The 20,141-nt window shown below is 38.5% G+C and overlaps 2 protein-coding genes across 20 annotated transcripts in view; both read right to left on the bottom strand.

The window, feature by feature from the left end:
* sytl2a (synaptotagmin-like 2a) overlaps positions 1–6,303 on the bottom strand; it is a 14,916-nt gene extending 8,613 nt beyond the window's left edge. The window contains exons 1-6 of one of the 5 annotated variants that reach the window (XM_008332597.3): positions 6,177–6,303; positions 3,167–3,523; positions 2,604–2,758; positions 1,341–1,452; positions 453–510; positions 216–306 (exon numbers count right to left, since the gene is read on the bottom strand). In XM_008332597.3, coding sequence (XP_008330819.2) covers positions 216–306; positions 453–510; positions 1,341–1,452; positions 2,604–2,758; positions 3,167–3,267 — 517 coding nt within the window. In that variant the 5' untranslated portion in view covers positions 3,268–3,523; positions 6,177–6,303. Of the gene's footprint in view, positions 1–215; positions 307–452; positions 511–1,340; positions 1,453–2,603; positions 2,759–3,166; positions 3,524–4,534; positions 6,076–6,176 lie in introns of those variants that run through there. The other 4 variants (XM_017042023.2, XM_008332598.3, XM_008332599.3 and 1 more) reach the window with 4 other exon arrangements.
* A 3,394-nt stretch (positions 6,304–9,697) lies between these two features.
* Positions 9,698–20,141, bottom strand: part of picalma (phosphatidylinositol binding clathrin assembly protein a) — a 29,584-nt gene continuing 19,140 nt past the window's right edge. For 5 of the 15 annotated variants that reach the window (XM_017041766.2, XM_025065469.1, XM_025065474.1 and 2 more), the window contains 8 exons: positions 18,785–18,895; positions 16,807–16,935; positions 16,624–16,654; positions 16,440–16,539; positions 13,679–13,738; positions 13,092–13,193; positions 12,235–12,338; positions 9,698–11,137 (listed from right to left, as the gene is read on the bottom strand). In XM_017041766.2, coding sequence (XP_016897255.1) covers positions 12,246–12,338; positions 13,092–13,193; positions 13,679–13,738; positions 16,440–16,539; positions 16,624–16,654; positions 16,807–16,935; positions 18,785–18,895 — 626 coding nt within the window. In that variant the 3' untranslated portion in view covers positions 9,698–11,137; positions 12,235–12,245. Of the gene's footprint in view, positions 11,138–12,234; positions 12,339–13,091; positions 13,194–13,403; positions 13,573–13,678; positions 13,739–16,439; positions 16,540–16,623; positions 16,655–16,806; positions 16,936–18,784; positions 18,896–20,141 lie in introns of those variants that run through there. The other 10 variants (XM_025065468.1, XM_025065472.1, XM_008332595.3 and 7 more) reach the window with 5 other exon arrangements.

Below are 20,141 nucleotides of genomic sequence, written 5' to 3'. Positions count from 1 at the left end.
TCATGCCTTCAGGTCGAAGCAGCTAAAGCGTTAGACACCCATTCACCTGGATATGCATACAGAGGATTTACAGAACGGAACTTACATTGATCTGGGTTTCATGACTTGTTCGCTCAATTCAAAACATAACACACAGCATATCGTTAGACCACACCCGATCAGAGTTTCAAGTGTTTTCTGACTGTTTGAAACAGTGAGAAACTGATGAAACTCACCTTCACGTGGTTCCTGAGTTTGATCCTCTTCTCCATGACTTTCCTGTTTTTCATTGTCTGCAGTAAAATCCGTGTTGAATGGATTTTTTCTCTGCAAAACACAAAACAAACAAAGTTAAAACGTTCACAAAGTTCTTCAAATTGGATAAGTATAATAAACATCACACTAAAGCTTCACAGAGTACAGATGATCATTGTATTATTATATACATTATTATATAGAAGAAAGCAGCCTACCTTTGTGGGTGACTGTACCACTTGTTTGGGTGAGTCAGGCGGGGGGACGTGTGGGCTCCTGTTGTTATATAACAACAGATTGTAGAATTAGTGTGTTTTGTGTTTTGTCAATGGCAAATATTAAATATACTTCCATCATAAGTTGCCGCTTCATAAATATCCCCCCCTTTTTCATTTACCTATAACGTTTTTCACTGTTCCTGACAAAGTCACTAGATGTTGAGATTTGATGTTGACTCTCAACATCCGGCACAGAAAATGCAAAACTTTGATACATAAGTGTAGTAGATTCTGTGTAGAAAACAGGAACATGTGAGCGCTGACCCTATAAGGAGATTACAGAGAACCATGGAGCCAATTACTAAATCTTCAAGTGAGCACAATTTTCAGTCACACAGAAATAATCTCTAGTCGACTGGTGCAGCATGTGATGGCACTTTTTTCAGCCATGCTGTTAAAGAAGTGTGAGGTTTTAGAGTCTAGAGTTATAAGGTGAGCTCCAGGAAGCCGTTTCAGTCTTTGACTTTGTTTAACTAAGTCACGACACACTGTTGTTGTTGTTTTTTTTGTTTGTTTTTTTTTAATGTTGTACAAATAGAGACTCCAGGAGTACTTTCCCAGTCTGTGAGAAGGGAGTGGAAAGGTTGAGCTTGAACTTTACTAAGTTTACTGAGAAGGCCTTTAATGTAGACTGTTTCTGAGCAAATTATCTCAAAAGAACCTTACAAAAATAGAACCTGTCAACCACATTAAATAAATCAATAAAAAAGCCCAAATTAAAGCATTGTTAAATAGGTATCACACCAGCTTATAGTCAGCACTCTGTCTGAGTTTAAACCAAAGTCATGAGAAACTGTAGCTTTGCGTCTCCGTGGTACGCAGACTGACCTGTCACCTTTGACCTCCTGCAGGAGTCCACAGAGTAAAGGTGGCACGAACACTTCTTTATTTTCACTGCAGACAAAACTGGAGTCCTCAGGCAGGATCTTGGAGAGCTCCACTGGAGAAAAAAACAGAAACAAACAATTAGAACACTGTGGCAGACACTGGCAGCCACCGTTATTACCAGGATTGACTTAATAACCTATAATATTCAAGTGTTATTTTGAGTCTTTCACCTTTCATCTTCCTGAGCATTACAATCTAACTATTGACTCAGACACAGCAAACAACAATTAGCCCTAAAAAAAACCTAGAGAAATGCCACACTAAGATAAGGTGTAAACCTCTAATTGTATTTGTTAAACATAATGTATAAAAGCTGTGTACATGTACTGCAGTACTTAGCTTAATGTCAACAACGCAGAAAAGCCAAAAGGTTTTCTGTCCAAAGCTCATTTAAAGAGACCTAGCTGTCAGTAGAATTAGCATCAACATATCTGTCAAAATACTGCTGAAACACAATCAATATTAGAATGTTAGCGAAAGATAGTTGCCTTTAGAGTCGAGCTCCTCTGCCCTGAACTAAAAAAACATTTACCACCTACCTTTGACCAGCCTGTAGTCCAGATATATTCCCCATCAAAAATCAGTCATTTTGAAGCTAATTTCTTTTTACAGCAAAAATCAACAATTATCAACATTCAGTACTGCAATCAGTAGAACCCACAGTTCTTTATTTAGTCAATTTCTCCACACCAACATTTTAAAAATGTGTCTTTTCTTCCTTAAATACACCTAAGTAATTCTTGTATTTCTAATTAAGTTAACTGAGCTACTGTTTTTGTTTAAAGACTGCATCTTCTTTGGAATGTAAATGACAAAATAACTGCAGTGTAGGTTTCACACAATCGGCCTCCGAATTATAAAAGTGATGTGAAGCCAATTACACGTCTGTGCTGCAGTTTATATAATGATTATAATAGTAATGGCTCGGTTGTTGTATGTGAAACGAGTTCAACAGGCTGAGTCAGCTGGAGAGCTGCCCAGCACAGGAATCAGCTGACTTAAAATGCTGTCAGGAAAACTCTAGCCCGTCCATTTGCCTATGTCCACAGCCCTAACATCACAATGACTTGGATCATAACATTAAAGATATTTGAACTGCAGAAAAGAATAAAAAAGGCCAACAGAAGATCATCACCAAAAAGAGTCAAGCGTTTACCAAAAAACTGAAAATTAAAAACAGTAATACTGATGCATGAAACTCACATATGGTCATTGGTTTATAGGTGTGTTTGATGGAGGCCCTGATGATGTCAGAGCCATGGATGCTGTCCTGATGGCGAAGCTGCTTGGTTTCATAAAACCATTCTCCGGTCAAGTACTTCAGCTGCTCCTTGTTACTCACAGTCTGCTGGAGTTTCCTTCAAACAGTTGTGTTAGTGGTTAAAGTATGTACATGTAAACGTACATTTATATGTGTATATAAACAACGGAAACTGTCTAAAGAATAGCCAGTTTCCTTTTGACAAGCTGCTAACAATATTCATTAACCCACGTCTAATAATCTGGGCTTTAAAACATGTGGCACATTTTTTTAGAAATACTAGAAGAAAATGCTTAAAGAGTTAATAATTTAGTGCATTTCAACATGTGTATAGAAGACGATGATGTCACTGTAACATTTGAAAGGAGCGTCTGTAACACTTCTGGATAGAGATGAAGCTGCTGGTGTTAATTTTAGTTATTTAGAAATGTAATCCTTGATTTAACTGTGCATTTATGGCTTTAGACCAGTGCAAGAAAAATATGTTAAAACACAAAGGACTCACTGGACACGCTGCTGCTCACTCTTCTTCAGCTCTGCATCTCTTTTCAACACAGACAGGATGGCCTCCTGCTCTTCTTCTGAGAGGAAACTCAGGTCGATCATGGTCAACGCTGCCACCGCTGGTGAGACTTCCCACTGCTCTGACTGTGTTTCTAATGGCAGAAGTGTGACCTCCTCACATGATTCTCCTGGATTCTTCTTTTACTCTCACAGGTCAAGTCAGTTTGAACACGCTGAGGTGCGTAACAGTGGCATGATGGGACGCTGCGGTCACTCCTCTGATGCTCCTACGGCCTCAGACGTGTTCTTTGTGGTTTGCTGGTTTTGTTATAGGTGGCTGAACACAGACGATGTAGGCCTTGAAAGGAAGAACAACAATCAGTAACACATTAATACACAAACCATGACATCGTATAAAATGTTTTTCTTTGAAAAAGGTGAGGCTCTATGGACGCTGCTACGTCAAATGACCAGGATAAAGTTATCTACTGACATTGAAAATATGGTCACTGCTACATGCTATACAATTTATATTTTAAAAATGTACATTTAAATAAGACTGTTTGAATTACTCGTGAGCTACCAGCGATCTACTAGTAGACTGCGGTCCACTAATTGGGCACCACTGACTTAGATGGTTGCAAAAAGGACTGTCATTTCTAAAAACATCTACTGATAACAACAAGAATCAGCCAAATGTTAAACTTCTGTTTTAAAGTCTCCAATTAACTATCCAGTATACTGCGTTGTCATGGTTTCAGCTGTGGTAAAACATGGTGAGGTTTGTTCAAGGCGGAGACATCTGGTGCCAAATCACTAAAGTATGTAGATTTCCGCTGTGATGACCACTGATAAAAAAAGGGAAATGCCAAAGGTGTTCCTCATACACTTGGATGCTGCATTGAGAATCAACCCTGTTGTTTTACCGGCCACTTCTAAAGAGCCAAAAACACTAAAGAGAAATTAGCTACAAAGCTAATCATTAGCTAAGATAATTTATTATTGTCCCTTTATTATTTTATTTTATTATATTTTGTTTTTTATGTTGCACGTCACATTGCTGTTTACACATCAGTTATATTATATATATATATATATATACACACACATTACAAATTACAAATACATAACAATTTAGTATAGATAATAGAAAGTTATTGATAGAGAGAGTGAAGGAAGTGTCTGACTCCAGAAGCACATGTTCTCACACACACAATCCTTATCTTATATCTGAGGAGTTGACAACAATAATAGAAAGTTCTGCTGGTTCTGAGGCCAATAACATGTAATAACCTGTTTTTTCTGTCCTCTGCCTTGACATGTACAGCACTGCTGACTGTTCTTCCTGTAACTCTCATTTCTTACTCACCACTTCACCACAGCAGCTGCCTCTCATGAGGAATGTCTGCAAGTTCTGACAACATCCATGTCCACAAGTAGTGCTGCTGAAAATGTGACTTTTGAGAAATAAAGTAAAAAATAAATAAATAAAAACACTTGGTGTAAGCGACGAACTGTGTATATCTGAAGAATCGGTCGACCAAGGAGAACCTGGGAGGTGGAGCTATGATAATGTGTCTACATTAGAAGGAGCTGGGGTTAAGCTGCTGTTGGCTCCCACTGTTTGATTGTTGTCTAAGTCAACACAGGAAAATTCAACAGACCTGAACACTGATGTGTCCAATCAGGAGAGAGTTTGGTGAACATGTGACTACACCAGAACTTCATCGCACTCTCTCCACGGAATTGATAAGTTTACATAGAACTTTAGTTTAAGTTTGGATTGTTTTCAATATTTGCTCATTAAATACCAAATAATAACTTTTATAAACAGAGTTAATACTTCTGTATTTCCCCGTTAAAGCCCGAACATCAACGAAAGAATAAAAACCTTGACATCATATCTGACATAATCTTAAATCAACAGTCAGGCTCTGGGAAAAAGTGTATTTTTTTTTTCAACTTTCTATTTTTTATTTCTACTTCTACAACAAACTTGTTTTATAGAAAACCAAAATAACACAAAGATTTTGTGAAACTTTTCCCAAAATTCAGATTCAATTCCTAATTTTAGATTTGTGTTTTATTTATCACAGTTGTAAATAAACAACAAGTCTCTGAGACTTCACCAAAACAAATGTGGAGGTGGGGGGATTTTTTTTTTCTACTTCAAACAGATTTTCTTCACTGCTCCTGACTAAAATGAATATGTATATTTTGAAAGCAAATCATCAATAACCGTAGGGAAATTACTCCCACCTCCAGATGTGAATTAAACACTTAAAATCTGTACCTGTGAATACAAAAAGTTTGGTACACCACAGTCACTTTTTTGGATTATTTGATAATAAAAGATAAAATATGTTGCATTTTTTATGCCTCAACAGTTCCTGTCAAAATGTCACTGTATGAAATTTCAGCTCAGACAGTTTCCCTAAATCTGGACTGCAGGCAGACCAGTCAGATACACTGAGTCTATGTTTACAGCCAGGAGTTTGTACTTTTATACAGAAAAAGTCACGTTGAAGAGAGAGCGTCTCACTAAATTACCAAAGTGGAATAAATAACATTAACGTTCCAGGACCACAGTGTAGAAGGAGGACAATAGTAGCTCTGTGTTAGTCTTCAAGGCAGGAATCTGAGTTAATCCAGATTAAAATGGATAACAGGGATAACGTGATTTCCTAATAAACTGCTAAGTATCTGTGAGAAAAGTAAATGTACAGGTACGTAAACGTACCCACACATTGTCCATAAACTATATTTCACAGCATGACAGACGGACACTCCTGCAGCAGCAGCAGCGTGGAACACAGACTCCACAGAGTCAAAGCTGATCAAGGTAAAAAGTTGCAGCCAATTTGGAGCAGAGATTAAAAGTTTTCTCAAACATCACAGACACACTGAGCAGACAGTCCACCGGAACACTAACATTCACGGGTAAAACACACATACTGTAGTATTACTACACTATGCTGTTAGTATAAAGGTACAGAGCAGAACTGGCTCACCTCACGCTTCTGCGTCTTCCTGAGAAACAGCTAAACCACAACAGGATCCTGAGCTCCTGCAGGAGGAGGAGGAGGAGGAGCTGCAGGGAGTCAGCAGCAGCACTGATGAGTCTCTGCAGCTGCATCCTATAATAATATAATATAATATAATGTGATGTTATATAATGTAATATAACATAATCTTATAATTAAGTAATACCTTGCACTACATGACTACAGAGTACTTTCAGTAGTACTGAGCCAACCTCCAAGAATACTAGGTCTACTATCATGTGACCTGGGCATGAACTCAGAAGCTTCTGATCCCAGGTTAAATCCCAGGACCCCCTCTGTCAATGACTTTGAAATGAAACAGATGCTTTAACGCAGGGGTGTCAGAGTCAAATTCACAGTGGGCCAAAATTAAAAACTGAGATGATCTCCATGATGATGAAAAACTCACAACAATATATTTCAGAATACTGGCCCCACAAGTAAAGCTACTCCAGGTTCACACACACACACACACACACACAAAAATAATAATAATAACAAAGAAAACCCAACAGAACCGTTCGCCAGGCTGCTACACTTTTACTCCACCAGAGGGCAGTCAAGCTCTGCTTCAAAACAATGAAAGACTTTTTACCTGGACTTCTAAAATTACTGATATGACAAATATTGGGCGTAAAAGTGTCATCCATCATTGCTGGTGATTGATGATACACATTACGACTCTTTTTACTGCAGTATTCTATAATAACTCCCTGCCCCTTTAAAACATCCTTAAAAAAACTGAGGTGCAGAAGCTGCGGGGGTTTCAACTTTTAATACATTTCCAGACCAATATAAACCCTGTTCAAGTGCAACAATTCACACCAGGTCCAGGCTGAGGACAAGTGTCCTCCAGCTCTGGTCCACGTCTTCTGGTCCAAGTGTCTTAGTGGGACTGAACTGGACTAAATTAATTTGAATTTATTTTTATATATATTTCTTTAATTTAATGTGCTGTCTACCACTGATGAGGTCTGAATATATTGTATGATTAAATGCCTTTTGAGGTTCTGTACAGGGCAGATGGGTTTAACTATTAATACCGACCTGTGGACTACCATAGGATGATGGTAACACACATTAAGTCTCTATTAAAAGGCATTTAATGTCTTTAAGGGAGCCTGGGTTTTAAATTAATCCAAGCTTCAAGAATAAGAACAAGACTGGAAATTCATAAATGTCCTCCAGCAGCTTTCAAGACAATGTAGCAGATTAAAAAGGAAGAAATCTTTAGACTGCCAAATAATTCATTCATTCTTCTCTACTCTGTGAGTGGGTTTTCTTCTCTTGCCTCACTTTAATATCACCAGTTGGATCCCCTGGTGGTAGCTGATGGTCTTAGCGTAGTATATGAAGTTGATTTGTTGACGTGTAGTTGGATTTCTCTGGGTATTTTTCTCCCACATTTGAACTACTCTAAATCAGGAGTCTCCAAACTTTTGTTCTTCAAGAACTAGTATCCTAGTTCATATTGATGAAATTATCACCAAAAAAACATAATCACCATTAGTTGGATTCATATAAAAATTATTATTATTTAAAACAATTATTAATTGGTTTGAGAATTAGCTATAAATAGACTTCTAACTTTATTTTATATTAAAACAAAGTCTAAACAATATTCTAACCTGTTGGGACATGTCTAGTTATTTTCTGCCCTGTTTGGTTCAGTAGGTTTTGACGTGCACCGTGTCTAACAACAGCGTCTGTTCAATCCTCTTGTTGGTTCGGACACCTGTCACCATCATGACTCCGGCTCACCACAAATCATCACTGACTGATCAAGGTTGACAGCAGTGCAACCTGTGAGTGACAGCTCAATGGCAAATAAACATTTTGTATTAGAAGAGGGTGAGAGATTACTGTCCATTATGATTGGATAAAAATGTAAGACTTGCTGAGCGACCGATCAAATTAAAATGTTCAAATATTTGTTTGATTCATTGGCCTTTCGGCAAACTACTTGGAAAGGGGAGACGAGCTACTGGTAGCTTGCAAGTGATGCTTCGGAGAGCCCTGCTCTAAAATGACAATATACGTATAGGGATGTGATTGTGATTGAATGCCATCGGGATTAACCTCTCTCTGCCTCACAAAATAAATGAGTATTGAGTGATTTCTGTTAGTGTCTAAGGCGGTAACCAGTTTGAGCAGGTACAGACTGTGTCCATCCCAGTGTCCCAGGGCCAAGGCACCAGCTCACAGTCACATCTGAAACCTAGCATTTCCGTTCTAGTATGGCTGAGAATGTACTTAAACACATCCCTTAATTACAGCTTTAGCCTTAGTGTGTGTGTCAACATGACTGCACTGTGACCATCACACACTCCATCACTGAAGAAAAAGTAAACAAACAAACCCTTAATAATCTGGACTGCACAGAGATTATCTCAGTCAGACAGAAAGGCTTTTCTCACCGTGCCAGTTACTTCTATCATTAAGTCAGTGTCTCACACCGACACACACACACTGACACACACACCCTCTCTCCTCTCACCCCTTCTCTGCTGAATCCAAACTGAGCGGAAGTGCAGGGCGACAAAGAAGCTTCTCATTTCTTTCAGAGAGGCCTGGCCAAGCAGGATGTACCTTTATACAAGGTCCCAGTGTGTACATGTAGTTATATGTGTGTGAGTGAATCAGTAAGATTGAGCTGCACCTGTGGGCTTCCCCCAGAATGATGGCCTCCTCCTTCTCCCCCTCCTCCTCCACCAGTCCATCCATTATTCAGCCGGTGTGTGTGTTTGGCGACGACACCACAGTTCTGCACAGACGCCTCTTTTTGCCTCGATGAACGGCTGAAAACGTACAGTGTGAAGTTTTTCTGTCGATCTGAGGGAGTATTGTGAGAACAGGTGTTATTGTTCAGCATCAGAGGCTTAGTTCAAATGTTCTTAAAACCAGTGATAAACAAAATGAAACAAGGGCCTGTGATTGGACCTCTTATAGAATAAAGTTTTCAAAGCCAGTTATCTCTGAAGTGGCAAAAATGTGAGGAGAAGCTGACAGAGTTGGGATGTGCATGTGTATGTGGTGAATACTTACAGTAGAAATGTAAAATGTAATCATGGCGATGTCACTGGAATTCAGTTTTTGTTACACATTGACTGGAGAAAATGTGGAGAATTGACCTGGCAACTCTGCCACCTACTGTCTATAAGAACAAAATAAAGAAATGTTTTTATGGTAAGCTATCGAATCTGACTTACCTTGGTGATTTGAATACAAAGTTTATACAGTGTTATTAGCCAGGATTATTAGCCAGACAGCCATCAAATATATATATATGATTACTCATTTAAAATGAAAAAACAAACAAACTTAGGAACATGGTCTGTGCTGAGATGAATCGATTTCAGATCATTTTTGGAAGTATGAAATATTTTTTGCAACACTTCATTATCTGAGCACAGACCTATGCTTCATGTCACTGACATGCAAAGGGTTAAAAAACGTATTTTCTTGGATAAATAGATACAGAGACTGTAGAGTGTGGAAGCTTGCACTTTATTGAAAAAAAAAAAAATCAAAACAAAGAATATAATCCGCAGGACGATGCAACAAATATGCTTAATGGATGGAGGGCCACTTTCATGTTCAGGCCATCTTTCAGAGCTGCAGCTGCCCCTTCCTGTGATCGGCAGGATCAGTTTTATTTACACAAAGCACCGATCAACAGTGCTCCATTCTCCTCAGTGGCCCCGCCCTCATCTCAACCCCAACCCATTTTACCTAAACACCAAGCCCCCCTCCACGCCCCGTGCTCCCTATGAAAACATGATCTAAGCCCATGAGGGATCCTGCACACTCAGGTCAGGAAGGAGCAGCCTGGAGCTGTGGCAAATGGAAGAACAAATGACATACCCAAAGCATCAAAAAATGGTGATTATTTTCCATTGTTTCAGTCATAGTGTAGTGCTTTTGCCGATGTGAAAAATGTTTTTTTTTTCTTTTTTCTTCTTCTTGGCCCGATTCCTTGAAAACAACCTCTCACATTTTCAGATTTGACGGGTTAATGAAATATTACGTGGATACACATCCTCAGTGCCACCCCCGGAGTAACACACGACTGTACAAGGCATCATGCAGAGTACAGAGAATATTTAGTGCCCCAGCAGCAAAATGCGTCATCTCTTTAAACTTTTATATTAACTTCATTTTTTCTTGCTTTTTTTTCCTTTAAAAATCTTCTCAATCACACAAAGTCCAATTCTACCATCAGTCATACCTATGTATAAACCTGAAGAGCTTCCCAGTGAGGGAAGTCCGTGACTAGTTACATTTACATTTTGTTTAATAATGTCATCCTCTCTATAGGTAATCATAAATAAATACAAACAAAACACAAGGAATGTCTACTGCAAACAATACATAGAAATGAAAGAAAAACAAAGTGTGTGGTATAAAGTGGAGTTAATCGTCGTCTTGATTTAAGGATGATTTTAAGGTAATCATGGGTCAGAGGTGACTCCCAGCCTCGATGACAAAAGAAAAGACTCAAGTGGCGTGTGTGTGTGTGAGTGTGAGTGTGTATGTGTTTTAACAACCCACATTTTTTCTTTTTGTTTTCGTCTACATGTACACAAGCAGTGATGTCAAAAATCTTTCTTAGTCCAGGATACAGTGGGGGCTGGTCCCCGTCCATGTGACATGAATGGCAGCAGACTGTACAAACATACAGAGACTCTTCCTCCTCCTATGACTTAGACATGACTGGATGGGCACATTATGTCCACTGAGATGGGCCAGAGCTGCTCTGAGTCACCTTGATTTCGTTCAAAGTCTTAATTTGGGCCTTTCGTTCTCAGAGAGGTAAGTTCATTAGAAGCAAACGGCAGGTTTGCTCTGATAGCTAACTTTATCGTCAATCCTCTTCAGATGGGAAAGACTCCCCTTCGCTGTCTCGCCTCACTTTACATGAACTGCATCTGTTGGGGAGGGAGGAGGCGAAAGACAAAGAAAGGAAAATTAAATGTTAACGTTGTTCCTCTGAACAAGAAAACAATCAGCCGTGGACTCGAGTCTTTCACAGTTGCCCGTTTACACAAACAAATCAGAGGAACGAGGCAAATAAAGAGGTGTGAGAAGCTACAGAAAAATAAGAGCTGAAGTTCTACTGACGGGACACTTTGATTAGTCTTTCTGGACCACGTCCACACCAGTATCTGAGTCTTTATCAGCTTAACAAAGCTAGAACCAATAACATATCAAATCCGTAGTTCAGTTGTTCCCTATATATAAGAGATTTTTAAATGTGAAAAAGGAGAAAATATTAGTTTTTAACTAATTACTGGAATTTGTTAAACATAAAGTACATGCTAACACTTTCTTAAACATGGAGGCAATAAGCCTGTGCTGACGGAGCTGGGTTTCTTTTGGAATTCTAGCTTTTTATAACAACAGTAGTTGTTGATCTAGCCTCTAAACCCTGCTCAAAAAATACATTAACATTTTTTTTTTGGGTAGTGGGGGGTTCCTAAATGTTACTTTTGTGATTTATATGTTGTTGTTCCTAAAGCTTTTGTACCTGCAGTTAAGAGCTGGCGTCATGTGATGGGTCGCTACAAACAGATGTTTAATTCCAGATCGGAACAGAGTCAACACTGGGTTATTTTGGTCAGTGACCTCATCAGATGAGTCACTATTAATGCACGTCTTTGTTTTTGTTCCAGGAAATTAATCAGTGGTTCTCGCTTTGTCTAGAGCAGACGCAGTTAGTACTTTTCAATTGACATATCAAATTGTTCCACTTAAATACTAATAAGAGTTTGAAACTTTTGCATTTGCCCTGAGCAAATAGAACTTCAGCTTCTTGCAGAACAAACTAATCAACCTTTATTGAACAGGAGAGGAGGCGTGTGGAGGGAGTGTGCAAAGCAGCCAGCAGTGGAGTCAGTTGTGGTGACATTTCACATGGAAAGGGGTGTGAGTGGCTCCAAAATAATAAAGCCATTTCACAGCCAATTCTGCTCCAAGAGGGCAGAGTCAAACATGCAGCAGGAAACACACAGGAGGCGAGCTGTACCTAAAGACGCTCTATAAAAAATTCTGCAGAAAGAGATGTGCAAAGGGATCCTTCCCTGGTGCTCTGAGGGGGCTGAGGCTGGACGGACTAGAGGTAACAGGGGACTAAGAGCAGGAGGAAGAGGAGTGAGAGAAACAGAGAGCCAGAGATAAGAGGAGAAAAGCTGGGCTACATGTGTTTGATCAGGACACGATGGTTTTATCAGTAGCCAGTAAATACACAGGAATGTGGAAGTGGACGTAAAGAGAGAATGTCCATCAGACAGTGATAAGCAGTGAGTCATGTGAAAGACTGGATGTTTTTGTGTAACTGTTTCTCCTTAGAGCTGCTACAAGTTTTATGGACAAGGTACCAAAGTTAGGATTTCACTAATGAAACCTTCTATAAAAATAATGGGATTGTTCAGACATGCAGAATTACCTGCCACTGTAAATGACACATAATAAAGAAGAGCTGGTAACTCTCCTAATCAGACACTTAAATGTTCAAGTGGAAACAAAGTCTCAGATCCTTCTGGGTTAGCTAAGGTATCAAGATTAACAAAATAAAAGCACCCAATCAGAGGACAGATCAGAAATTCTTGTCTGTATTACACAAATTAGGAGAAGAAACGATTAAAGTTATAAATTAATACCAGTTTAACAAAATATTCTCCATTATATAATAATACTGTCCAAAAAAGTTTTTTTTGCGTTAAATTACATGTACGGTAGACTAACTTCATGACTAGATGTGAACCTACACATACATTTTTTTTCAAAATTAATTTCTTTTGAATGTAGTTAAAAAAAAAAAAAAAAAGGAGCGAGTCTGTCTGTTCTGCCATTTTAGTCTAAAAATAAACCATCTTTAAATACCTGTGCACCAGGGTTGGGACCGAAGGGGTTTGGTGGCCTCATCACAGGCTGGGTGTACATCATAGTGGGCTGCGTCATCATCATGGAGCCCACATGGGGGGGCTGTAATCAATTGGGAAAAAAAAAGTTGTAAATTACCATTGCTTTGGTACAAATAAAATGCCACAAAAGATAAACAATTAAAAAAAAACTCCAAGGTACAGCAGGCTACCCATGTTGGACCATTGTTTACAATAAAAAAACAACTGCTATTTGTATATGAATATAAATATATAACTGATCTATTTCGCCAAAAAAAAGTTCTTTTTTTTAAATTTAATGTCGTGGCGACATATTCTGAAATCACATACCAGAAGTGTGCATGGTCCGACTGCAACTTGACGCTTTTAACAAAACACTAAATTGTGCAGGATTTCTATGAGGGTTAGAGGTGACTGTGCAGGAGAAGGTGTCAGGTTGTGTTACAGGGTCTGTTGTCATACTGTATCAATGCAAAGTAATGGATTTTGTTACAAATGTACTAGAACATAGAGACCATCACATAAGTGTGGCTGTGTGTGCTGCGGGTTCAGCCCCAGCTGACTTACCATTGCATATGCCATCATGCCTGTGGGTGTGGTTGCAGAAAAGGCCATGACAGATGGAGCCTGAGGTGACAAAGAAAACAGATTTGACTCTCAGAATCAGGACACACAAAGATGTCCGGCTCACAGTCGACACTTTCAGATCCTTACTTTATCCACAGTGTAATTAGTTCATTTCATGACATTTGGACAAAGATTTTAAGAAAAAAAGAAAAAAGTATTAACGACAGATCTAAACCAAAATCACATTACACTTCAACCTCAGCTGTAACCAAAAGCTCGGTGTCAGAATCCTTGGGAGCCGTCAGATGATATCAGAGTTTGGTCCAGACATGTAAAAGCTACATTATTTTCAACTTTATGTTTAACATCCAACAGCTTGATTTGACATACATTTCTAGACTATGGCAGATTGTTACACATCCAGTTAGTCAACCTGCCACTTAAGTAGTACTTAGACAATCCAGACATTAACGAAAGGGTTTTAATTTTAAAAATTAAAAAAGTATTTTTTTAGTAGGATTAAAAAAACACTGCATAAACACAGTATTTAAATTAAGTAAAATAGAATACATTTGAACTTTACAATAATGGCTATTTTACCTGGTTATTTATTAAACTGGTATCACTCAAAAGGAAATTTACTGACCAGAGAATAATTCTAATCTGTTCTGTATTGATTTTTAACCCATAAAGTGGATTTTTAAATCCACATCTCAGAGACAGAGGTAAAAAGAAACCTAGGGTATGTTCTGTGGTTCTGTTCTGAGTTGGACGGTGATTCCTGTCAGGTGTAAAGCTCCTTGTGGAAGGAGATGAAAGAGGAAAAGTGCAGATTCTTTCTGGGAGCAGCCGTTGAATGTGCACAGGCCCTGCAGTGATAACAAACCCAGATCTGTCTAATGCCCGGCCCCTCTTGGGACAGATACGTTTCATTAACAATTCAGTAGTTGGCGAGGGACGCACAAGTGAGCCAGACATGACACCGTTGCCAAAACTGTCACTTTCATCACAGCCTCTTCTTGTTTCACTGCACGGAGCAGGAGAACGCTCCTTCAGAATTCTTCCATGCCCACAGTGTATGGGTCACAATGAGTGAGGAGACAGGACAGGAGCAAAACAAAAACAGACATTCACTTAAGATGCAATTAGACTGCTTTTTGCATCAGGCTGTGGAAGGACACAACTGATGGACATTTGTACATCTGCTTTATGAGTTTTCATTAATTTTCTCAACTGCTTTAAATATGAAAAAAGTGGAGGTCTTCTTTAATCTGATATTAAGACACTTTTCTGACATATTTTCACTGCATAATTCAATCCCTATCATAATAATGGAGTGGACAATACTTTCCGAACATTTACCTATTGGTTTAAATACTCACACAGATTAAACCAATCCAGTGATTTTGCAGGGAATTGGCTTTTTTTGGCTTTGATTCATGTATCCGTTTAAGAATCTGTTTAAAAAATTTTAGGTGCTGCACAACTCCAAACATATGGTTCTTTAGAACATTTGCAGTTGTCTGGTAATACAGAATACCTAACAAAACTACAACTACAAAACCAGCTACATAGGAAATGGTATTGGTCTGATTGGTAAACAACTCATGAAGTGTAGTTACAAAGTGTGTGTGTGTGTGCGTGCGTGTGTGTGTGTGTGTGTGTGAGAGAGAGAGAGAGAGAGAGAATGTGCAAACATTTCACATCCTGTAATCAATCTGCAGTCGTGGCTTTGAGCCAAATCTGCAGACACACCAAAACAGTAAATTCAATAACCTATTCAACAGAATACAACAGGCGAGTCAATGGGGCCGTCTTCAGATAGTAAAGGCCACGTGGAAGCTGAGGAATCAAGGTATAAACAAACATCTTGGGACAAACTGAAGGCTTATCTGCAGATCTCTGACACAGAACAACATTCTCTATTTGTCAGCAATGAAAAGTGGCAGGATTTTTAGTTGGCACACAGACAGCAGACTAAACCTGGAGTAAATAGTACATTGCATTGGTTAGATTTATGTTGATTATCTGTGTCAAAAACAACAGTAATGGACTAAGACCTATTAATACATAGTTAATGTGGCAAAGTCTTCACAGAAAAAGTTGTAGCTTCTGGAACCATTAAAGGGCTGAGTCTTAGGAGAACAAAAAAAAAAAAACAAACCAATAGCAGCAAAGACAGTATTTGGATGGATACGGTGTCGTATACTTTACTCTTGACTTTTTTCTGCAAAATATTTCAGTAAAAAGTGAACCAATTATTTTAATTTGAGTCTAAAATTACACATATTTTGGTCATCAGATTTAACTATTGTACTTGGGATTTTATTTGTTATATTGTTCATAAAAATAACGAGTGCCATATGACTGGGCTGAACAAACAATAATCATGTCATCATGCCCATTTTCCTATGTAAAGTTATACTTTTGCATATTTTTCTTGACAGTTCTCCTTGATATGGATTCTATCATTTTGAATAGTCACAAATAAAAACAATAAAACACACATCCACCTGCTGTAATTTATATTCATGAATGAATCGCAAGATAATTCATGATTAACCAGATTAATAATTATAATCGTTTGACAGGGCAAAACAAAAAGGATATGTAATAAATACAGAATATCCTTCGCAAAAAAAAGGGTTTAGGGTTTATGGTCAATTGTATATGAAAGTATTGTAAATTTGAAGGCAATTAATCGCAAATGTAATGTGTTTTGTATGTGTACTGTCTGGTGATGTAAACACCATAGCTTTACCATAGTTGCTGGATTCCATGTGGTGGAAGGTGCTGTCTTGGGTTGCCAGTTGGTTCCCCCGGTCAACTTCTTCTCTCCAGGCTGACTCCAGTGAAGATCACTACAGAGGTGGAGTGAATCGTGAAATCAGATTTGATATGCAGCGTGAGGCAAATGCAGGTACATGTTAATCATGAGCACTCACTTCTTTGCTGTGCCATTGTTAATTCCCAGATCTAGAGAGAAGAAAAGCAATAAATGTATAGCCATGGTAACAATAGACAAACTGTAGAGAACTGACAGCATATTTTACACTTTAACTTCAATCAATTTAAAAGATCTGTTTACAGTTTCTGTTTAGGGTCGTGATGACGAGATGAGAACTTACTGCCGACAAGATTGGCCAGCGAAGAATCCAGGTCATTAGACACAAGTTTATTGGGCTGTTGGCCATTTAGGGTCATGCCCTGATTGGGTGAGGAAGCCACTGTAGGTTTGAGGATGCCACCTAAAATGTCTTAATCAAAGGGTGGACACAGGGAAAGGAAGGGGAGGGAGGGATAAGAGGTCGGGGAGCCCAGAAGAGGTGAAGACAAAATACGACAGACGATAACACAACAAACACACAGACAGACACACGACAATAAAGAAAATGTAAAGACACAGAGAGAGGGTGTTCAGCGTGGATGAGGCAGTAAGCAGAGCACACACACACAAAAAAAACTTCATACCAAGACTGTGTGAGAGCAATGTGTGTCGCATCAACTCACCCAGTCATGCATATGCCATGCAAAAAGCCAAGACCCGGGAAGTGTGTGTAAAACCCCAGGACAAGGGAAAAGAGAAAAAAAATATGAGATTGTGAGCAGCTTGGAAACCAGTGAGGGTGAACCAAACACACAGTGTGAGAGCTGTTAAGATCTCTGTAGTGACTTAAAATAGTTTAACAGTTAAAGTAGCTCCTGGAGCTGGGCAAGTTAAAGTGCTTCTGTCTTGTTAATGCATTAAATAAATGATTAATACTTCAAAACATATTAACTTGCTTTTTAAATAATACATTTTTGGGAGCTTGTTTATCGCAGGATCTTTATGCTCATACAAACTAGTCTGAAGTACCACATCAGCAAATCACCTCGCAAAGTTTGTTTCAAGTGATTGCAAACCAAATGTTATTGCAGTACTGTTCTCAATTTACCCTCAAATCTGCAAACAATCAGGTAATTAATCACAGATAAAACATTGGGTTTTTTTGCCCAAAACTAGAAAATACAAAAGAGGGAGTATTAGCTGCTAAAACGTTTTGTGCAATTTAAGAGCAATGTTAAGGTCACTGCCTAGAACAAATTGGCAAACGTGTTAGCCATAAAACAAATCTGTTATGAATTTTATTTAAAAAAATAGCTCATTGGATGAATAGATGCTCAATGCTAGTTTAACTTCAGTCATAAGTTTGACAACTTGAAACATATCATAAGTCAGGGCCAAGTCTGAGTCAGAGAAAACTAGGCAGGTAAGGTACTGTATGATTTAAGTAATACTTTAAGAGTACACATTACCAATGAATAAATGAAATGACATCTACAGCCACAGGAAACACTCATAACAATGAGGAAGCATCATGTGCATGCTACCAAACATTGTGACAGAGCTGCATATGACACACACAGATATTTTTTTTTATACTGACAGCATTTGATTCTGTTAAATAAATGCTGCTTCACTTGGGTGACAAACCTATACTTACGCAGTGAAAAACCAGACAGTTCTGCGCATGTTGTGAATTAAGCTTGGAGATTAATTTCTACCTAATGCAGGTTTCCCAAAGTAGGGGGTGACTCCTCAGGGGGTGCAAAGCTACTGAAGTGGTGAGGGGCACAGCTTGGCAAAATATTTTCAATTAACTAACGTGGTTTGTTTGTGTCACAGTGGGGAAACTGCATTGATTTGTCAAAACTGTTAATGTGCTAACATGGGGGAGAACGGATTCGAAGTAGTACTATCACACCAAAAGGGGGCACGAAAGTAAAGGTTTGGGACCTATTGACCTGTCGTATCAGAGGAAAACATTAGTACGGCTGATAAATATAACAATCAGGACACATTCAACAGAGGTATCTTCACTACCCTTGAGTACAATTGATAACTATCATACCAACCAATGACAAAAGCCTAAAAAAAACATTTGTTGGCAGCAAGATTCTAGTGACCTCTGGAAATGTAGCTATTATGCATAAAGGTTTGATTGCCCAGAACATTTTAAGTTCACACATACAACAACTTCACTTTTTTTCTTTAGCCTCAACACAATCCAACAGCAAGCCGACATAGATGCTGGCTGTCAAAGTCGAAGTAGTCTGTTTACTTACCTGTGGAGTCCATGTTGTTGGCATTGGCGTTGTTGCCAAATACAGAGTCAAAATCAACATTAAGGCCTTGAGAGTTCTGTGGCTGCTGCTGCGTGGGGGAGGCTGTGAACCCTGGTGAGGTCAAAAGAAAACCAACAGTCAGAGACAGAATTGACAAAACCTTTGTTCCTTCACAGGCAAGAACAACAAATATTAATTAGTGGACTTTAATCACTTATTTTTGGAATGTTACAACTCTAAACGCATAGTCTTAACAAATCAGTCAAATGCATGCTTAAAGACAACACTGTGCTGTTGGGAGGATGAAAAGCCATTCCAAACATGCTTCTGGCCAAAATAAGGCAACATTTCTACACTGTGGGAAGATTCATGTGGTTGCCAAAATCACAGACCAGAAAAATCATTTTTTATCTTGTCATTTGCCTAAATTCCATTTGTTTAAGGATTCGTTTTCATATTCACTTTTTACATTATCTCAAAAACTGGTTTAGTGATAGGGCATTTACTCAGAGACAAAAAGCCTGAGCTGCTGCTGCTAGAGATAAAGTGGAAAACTCTCTTCTCTCCAAGAGGTCTCATGTCAATAAGGAACACCAGTCAGCAAGTGTCTGTTAACGGTTGTCAATATATGGGACTATTTAACACAGGAAGAAAAAGGAGTAATGTGATTACAGCCCTATCTGTCACCTACCAGTAGCAACAATCAGCACAAAATGTATTAAAACATTTAGTTAGTACAGATTAAGATAAACATTATTGATGTCAGCCTCCTCAGAATGAAGATATCAGGAGTGAAAAATCAAGGCAATGTGTTACAGTGGATACTGTCTTGTTTATTATTTCCCTGTTCCACCACTCTCAAAATAAATTATTATAAGGCCTCAGTCATAAATAATACTATCTGACTGCTTACAGTGCAACTTGTCAATTAAACATCAATACCTCCAATGTCCTAGAAATTCCAGATTTATTTATTCTAACTTCGACACTAAATTAATTTGGTAAATCAGACACACCCGTTTGCACTAGCAAAATGTGCAAAAAAACAGCCTTGTGCAATACAACTTGACTGTTTACATTGCCAATCCACTGTATTTTGCCTGCCTTAAGCCAGGGTATGGAAGTATTTTCTTTTTTTATCACCAACCTGTCTGTGACCGTGAGTGAAATATTAAACACCAGGCTATAATTTATGATCTTGTATTGAATTGTAAATATATATTATTATATAATTATTTAGTCAAATGAGTAACCCAAGGTCAGGGAGCAACGACCTGGTATTAACGACCTCATTTGCTACTATCATCGTCAATCACCAGGACGAAGTTCTTTAATCATTAGTAGGAACCAAGTAGGA

The sequence above is a fragment of the Cynoglossus semilaevis genome, chromosome 19 (genome assembly GCF_000523025.1).
Source record: "Cynoglossus semilaevis isolate Cse_v1.0 chromosome 19, Cse_v1.0, whole genome shotgun sequence".
In the NCBI taxonomy this organism is placed as follows: Eukaryota; Metazoa; Chordata; class Actinopteri; order Pleuronectiformes; family Cynoglossidae; genus Cynoglossus; species Cynoglossus semilaevis.
The sequence above is the reverse complement of the archived record's forward strand: the minus strand, read 5'-3'. Positions and strand labels throughout refer to the sequence as shown.